This window comes from Priapulus caudatus, unplaced genomic scaffold (genome assembly GCF_000485595.1).
Source record: "Priapulus caudatus unplaced genomic scaffold, Priapulus_caudatus-5.0.1 Scaffold361, whole genome shotgun sequence".
Classification (NCBI taxonomy): domain Eukaryota; kingdom Metazoa; phylum Priapulida; class Priapulimorpha; order Priapulimorphida; family Priapulidae; genus Priapulus; species Priapulus caudatus.
In genome coordinates, this window is record NW_014577422.1 from 152,197 (window position 1) to 159,344 (window position 7,148).

A 7,148-nucleotide genomic window follows, 5' to 3' on the forward strand; every position below is an offset into this window, starting at 1 on the left:
CCAGTCCCAGGGCCACAGCCAACGCATACGAGTGTCCACACACTCCCCATCCATCCCACGCAGTCCACTCGCACTTTATTCGCCACGCCATCCATCATCCACCCATCCATCCACCGCATCCATTCCATTCCAATCCATACATTCCATGATACGTCCGTCCATCCATCCACCGCCGCATGTACACTCTCTCTTCTCCTCCAACCGCTATTCTCTATTCTTAAACGTGGCTTGCCCTTTCTGTGATCCTCTAAACGCTTCGTCCACGCGCCATTTCAATGGCGCCTATTACACTCTCCTAGCAACAATATAGCACTTGCCGCGAGCGCGACACGCGTGGCGGGATGATAGCGAGGGGCCGCAACAGGACTGCGTAAATCGATCTGCGATCGTCAGAATAACGGAAAAAACCGGCCGGCCTCCGTTCTAGAGTGCCGGTGTTGATATCGGAACGTTATTTGCACTGTCGGCAGCGCGGTCAGACCGCGGGTGTATAATCCGAGCTCTTGTTTACCTTCTATATCGCGCTCTTCCGGCAGAGCGTAAACTATCTGCTCGGCGCAGCGTTCTCTCCGCTTCTCGTTTATCGCAGCCGCGCCCCTGCGGTGTCCCGACGCGATTGCGCACACGGTGGCTGGACGTTTAACGATGACCGTTAATCTCCTGTGCCAGTTCGAGTGCGATTGTGTGCGAGATGATAATAGGCGGGCAATAAACCTGCGGTATGTTAAATAAATATCCGCCCGATGGAAATCCTAATGACAATGGTGCCTTTTCCTTCCCGTGGTGTAAACAATAATTAATGGCCTTGTCATGAAATAATCATTAATGGCGTCCCTGGATGTTATCGACTTGTCCTAGTAACAATTAATGGTCCGCTCCCTATTGACAATGAAGAACTAGACAGAGGACACTCAACGCGAGAGGGCTATTACCTTCCGCGAGCATGATAACATGTATGTGCTCGCTGGTGGCGGACCTGCTGAACTGGGACTCGCCTGCTGCTTGACTCGCTGCTCACTGGTGGCTGCTTGCTGACTCGCCACTGCGCTAACTCGGACGCGCTATCGATTCGCGCGGTGGCCCGTACACACACACACACACACACACACACACACACACACCACGACACACACACACACACACACACACACACACACACACACACCAACCCCCCCCCCAAAAAAAACCCCCCAAAAAAAAAAACAACACACACACACACAATACACATACACGAGCACGCGCGCTGGCTGCGCGCGCGCACCAGACGATTACATACCTCGTTGCGCGGGAGGTAATTTAATGGCCCCAGCAATGAATATAATGAATGCCGCACCTCTCAGCTTAGCCACGGGTAAACTCCGTGCTAATTTAAGCCCATTATCAACGTGTTGTCTTCACTTATTATCCAAACCGTCTAGATATGATATAGATGACGGCTTATTTCTGTATAGATTTTATTAGGATATAACATCCGACAATGAGCGCAAATTCTTCTAACCTTTTGCAAGAATTCGAGTTTAGATGAGCCGGGACTCGGAGTTGTTTTTATTGCGGGATGACATTAACATCTTGAATCGCACTTTGTTTGTTGTTTTTGATTTTGGCCTATACACACATACATTCGCGCGCATGCTGTACCCACACATTACGCATGCACACACATGCAACGCACACACACCACACAGCACACACACACACACACAACACACACACACCACACACACAACACACACACACACACACACACAGCACACACACACACACCCACATCACATATATAGTTGATATATATATACCGTATATAGTTATATATATATATATATTTACAGGCCCTAGCCAGGGGGGGTTCGGGGGCGTTCGAACGAACCCCCCCCCGAGAACGAGCTCTCCCCCCCCCAACCCACCAAGCCAAAAAAATAATAATTTGATACACATTTTGACAAGCAATTTCACCTCAGGTCGCTCCATTTTAGTTGTACATAATTGCAAAATCTCCATTCGTGCGTGGGCGGTGAACAGTGGAAACGCACCCCCCTTTCCACACCCTCCCCCCCGCTTCGGTCGCTTGGCTTCCCTCGCCTGGTCGCTTTCGGCGCCCGAGCAGGGCGTGTTTTGGTGGGCGGTCCAGGGTTCAGAGGCTCAAGACCCCCCCTTGCTTCGCGCAGAAAACCATCTGAGGGGGATTCTAATTTAAAACATTTCTCTGGGGAGGCCCAGACCCCCCTTCGCGCTGCTCGCAACATTTGCGGTTACGGGTAGACCCCCCCCCCTGCGTTACAAATCCTGTACACGCCCCTGGCTCGAGGACAAATGTGCCAACATTGAAAAAACGAACCCTCCCCCAGATAGAAAGCTGGCTCTACGCGGCTGTAGTATATAGTATTATCAAATATTCGGAGTGTTCAACCCTCTTCTTCGCTCTTCCTCCTCTTCTTCTCTTTCACTCTTCCCTTCTTCTTCTTTCTTATTTTTATAACTTTTGTTGATTCTTCTACTTCTCTTTTCTTCTTCTCTGCTCTGCCGCTGCTCTCTCCTCTATCCCCTGCTCGCCCCTCTTCTGTCTCCTATCTCCTCCTCCTCCTCGCACCTCCTCGCTCCTTTTCTCTACTTCTTCTTCTTTCCTGCCCCATCTAAATCCCATCTAATCTTTCCCATTGCCACTCCTTCTTCTTATTTCTCCTAATTTCTCTCCTTTCCTCCTTTCCATTCTTCTCCCTGTTTCCACTTTTCTGCTGTTTCTTTATCTTTCATATTCTTCTTCTATCCCACCGTCGCCGCTGCTACCTGCCGCTCCGCTGACTGCTGCTGCGTGCTGCTTTTAATCGTTTCTTTCTCATTTTCAGGGAATACACTATCTTATCTATCTATCTAATCTATCTACTCTATCTATCTTCTATCTATCTATCTATCTATCTACGTACGTGTACTACCTCTAGGACCTACTCTAGTACGGTATTGGTCACTTTAATATTATGTCTTACGAAAAACACTTGCCTCCGATGGCGCCACCTAGTTGTTATAAAAATCGCGGGATATTTTGATTAGTACATTGGATGCTATGAAGCGGCTGCCTAGAGAGTACAGTACTTGCCACTTGGATCAAAAACCTTTGATATGAAAGAGTGTGAGTATCGAGTTGATTTTATGGACACAGCCAACCACAGAACGAACCAAACTTACGCTAAGGAGTTTGCTATTTATTGCTAGTTGCTTTGCTGCGAGAAATGTGACTGCACCATAGAATCTGTTACTTGTTTCCCTGACCCGAGGCTACAGTATGTTCAGTTAGCCCGACCAGGCTGTGCGACGGATTGTCTATATCCGTATTGCTATAGGATTGTAGGGTATCCGTACCTCTGACCCTATTGCGCGGATAGCGGCCTACCCTATCGCTACCCTACCTTTCCCTACCCTACTCCTACCCTATCCATCCTACCCTATTGCGTCGGGATTGTAGGTTATCCTAACCCTAGCTGATACGTTCTTGCGAGCTAAGTAGTCAGTCATGCATTTATGTACTAGTAGCTAGTAGTAGTACGTATGATAATATAAATATCAGGAGTAGACTAATAGGGGAACTTCCCTTAACTACTGCCTGATATATATATATATATATATATATATATGCCTAGACAGGGGCGGCGCCAGGGTATTTTTTTAGGGGGGCGAACCAGGGGCGTGTAACAGGATTTGTTACCGCGGGGGGGGGGGGCTAGACCCGTAAACCGTAAACTAGACGAAGGCCGGAAGAGGGCCCGTCCCCGCCGAACATTTTTTGACAATTAACCCCCCTCAGATTGACGTTTCTATTGCTGCAGCAGAGCGGCGGAGCTCCGATACCCCCTGGACCCCCCCCCCCCTCGTAGCAGGCCACTGCGAACTGTAGACTCTTGATACCCAGTGGTGCGCTTGCACTGACGGGTGGTGTGCAGGGGGTAGATTCATGATTCATCAAGCTGCGTACGCAAAATATATTGCGTAAATCTTGTGTCTACGCAATCGACGTTGCTTAAGCTTGCGCACATTGCCTGAACAGTTTTCCCGAACAAATGTTTCCGAACGAATGTGGTGTGTGTGTCTTGGGACCAGATTCGGCTGATCGGGTGAACAAAGTTGCCTGAGCGCACCATTGCCGAACATTTTGTCACGCAACAACCTCGTGCGTCCGTCTAGATAGCCTGTGGTGTAAAGAGTTCAACGTGACGGCGCATGATGGGCACAAAAATCATTGTGACCACCATATCGTGCTGCCTATTGGTTATCTACTTTACAAAATGTTCCTAGGACATTGTTCGACATTCAGGCGCACATTGACGAACATCGACGAAATCCAATGTTTGAGATATCAGAACATTCCGATCTTCAGCAAACATTGTTCGCACTTTTTTCACCCACATTGCCAAACATTTCAATGGAAACATTTGCCTACGATAATGTCTTTTTGAGCAAGAAATGTTTGGCTGAATTCGAGGGTAATTTTTTTCTTTGGATCCCAGAGGTTTAATAACACGCACCCCCCCCCACACACACAACCAGTGGCGGATCCAGAAGTGAATTCTAGGGGGGGGGGCGAATCATGCGAGCTCAAGGGCACGAAGCGCGCACTGTGTGGAATTGTTAAAAAGTTGCAATCTAAAAGCAATCAATTTTGGACATCTTTATCATAGAATATCAGGATTTTTCCTCCTTTAGGGGGTGTCCCCCTCCTGTTTAGGGGGGGTCCAGGGGACCTCCCCCGGAAATTTTGTTGAAAGTAACACCTCTGCGATGCAATTTCCTGCACTTTGAGGCAGCACTATTAAACAATCTTCATCACAATAACATCACTGTTGAGTTGAGTATTTTTACCTTTGGGGACACCAAAGACTAAAATGCTTACTACCAAATCTGTGCTGTACTGGGGTTGCCAGTGCAGACTTACCTAGGCTAAAATACCTTTACCCTGAAAATTCTAGGGGGGGGCGACCGTCCCCTGTGCTACTGACCCCCCGTTGACAACTACAGCACTGGAATCATCTCCCCCTGAAATTTTGATAAAACGTATATTTTACTGAGAAGTGAGAACCTTAAAACTGCAAAGGAATATGCGAAAAACAACCAGATTTGAACCAAATCGTGCATATTTTCACCCCTTATACAAAATCGGGAATATACTTCCTGTCGGGTCTCAGCACCCCCATCCCCCCTCCCAAAAAGTGAGATGAAATTGAATTTTCCCATTCAACCCCCCTGAAAATTCAATATCCCAACTCTCAATAGGTCTATTCTAATTTTGAATAAAGCAAGGATTTAACTTTAGTGATAAGACGTGATTTGGGGATTTTGAAAAAAAAATCGTATATGCATGGGGAATGCGTCCAAAATTAACCGTCTGAGCTTCAGTAAAATAATGTCATTCTTGGAACGAATTACAGCCATTTTACAGTAGATGTATGTCACGTTCCATTTCTGTAATAATACATTAGGAGAGTATGAATAGCGATGACGGATTTGTAGATAAATATCCAGTATTTGTTGTCTGTAAAATATTAAATTTTTCCCCATTTTCTTCCTGAAAGTAGGGGGTGATGAAAGCCACCCCACCTCAATAAGTGTGGGGGGGATATACCCCCATCCCCCCGCTATCTACGCCCCTGTCAGAGGAACTCAAATTTGACTTTTGATATGCATACAAACAAAAGCAGATAAAGAAGGTTTCTTTATCTGCTCTTGATACAAATATTCATAATCATAATCTTTGTTAGCAGTACTCTACAGGTGCCGCGGAACGATTTTTAAAGTGGGGGTGCTAAATTTGTTACGCTCGACAGTGGCCAATGCAGGATTTCGAGGAGGGTGGTAAGAAACATGCGGGGGTATGCGGGTCCTTCCCCAGAAAATTTGGAATCCCCCATTTTCCTCCTGAAAGTAGGGGGGGATGATTGTACACGCCATCCCCCCACGTCAATAAGTGGGGGGATGCATCCCCCCCATCCCCCCGCTATCTACGCCCCTGACCATAATAGCTAGCTGTATCGCGGAACTACTTAGCTCCAAGAAACGGTATCGCTAGGGTTAGGATACCCTACAATCCGACAATAGGGTAGGATAGGATAGGGTAGGGTAGGGTAGGGTAGGGTAGGGTAGGGATAGGGTAGGCCCTATCGCCAAATAGGGTAAGGTAGGATACCCTACAATCCTATACAATACGGATATAGACAATCCGTCGCACAGCCTGGTCGGGCTAACTGACTACTGTACCTGGTCAGGGAAACCAAGTAAAGATTCTATGTGCGTCACATTTCTCGCAGCAAAAGAAACTAGCAATAAATACAAACTCCTAGGTAAGTTGGTTCTTCTGTGGTTTTCTGTGGTCATAAATAACTCGATATCACATCTTTCAATATCAAAGGTGTTTGGATCCAAGTGGCAAGTACTGTACTCTCTAGCAGACCGCTATCCAAGCATCCAAGTACGTAATCACAAATATCCCGCGATTTTATAAACAACTGGTGGCGCCATCGAGCGAGTTTTTCGTAAACATAAATATTAAAGTGACCAATCCGTCTAGAGTAGGGTCCTAGAGTAGTACACGTACGTAGATAGATAGATAGATAGATAGATAGATAGATAGATAGATAGATAGATAGATAGATAGAAAGATAGTGTACTTCCCTGAAGATGAGAAAGAAACGATAAAAGCACCAGCAGCAGCAGCGGCAGCGGTAGCAGCGGCGACGGTGGTAGAAGAAGAATATGAAGATAAAGAAACAGCAGAAAGTGGAAACAGGAGGAAGAAATGGAGGAGGGAATAGGAGAAGAGGAAATAGGAGAAATAGAAGAAGGAGTGGCAATGGGAAAGATTAGATGGGATTTAGATGGGGCAGGAAGAAGAAGAAGTAGAAGAAAAAGAGGAGGAGGTGGAGGAGGAGGAGGAGAAGGAGACAGAAGAGGGGCGAGGCAGGGGAAGAGGAGGAGGAGCAGCGGCAGCAGCAGAAGAAGAAGAAAAGAGAAGAGAAGAATCACAATAAGTATAAAAAATAAGAAAAACAAGAAGGAAGGGAAGAGGAAGGAGAAGAAGAGGAGGAAGAGGAAGAAGAGGGTTGAACACTCCGAATATTTGATATATATATATACAGGCCCGTAGCCAGCTTTCTATTGGGGGGGGG

At 46.8% G+C, this 7,148-nt stretch overlaps 1 protein-coding gene across 1 annotated transcript in view; it reads right to left on the minus strand.

Annotated features, from left to right (window-relative positions):
* LOC106809530 (leucine-rich repeat-containing protein 42-like) overlaps nucleotides 1–6,459 on the minus strand; it is a 17,827-nt gene extending 11,368 nt beyond the window's left edge. Inside the window, exon 1 of the mRNA XM_014812624.1 lies at nucleotides 6,241–6,459. Coding sequence (XP_014668110.1) covers nucleotides 6,241–6,357 — 117 coding nt within the window. The 5' untranslated portion in view covers nucleotides 6,358–6,459. The remainder of the gene's footprint in view (nucleotides 1–6,240) is intronic.
* Between the last annotated feature and the right edge of the window lie 689 nt (nucleotides 6,460–7,148).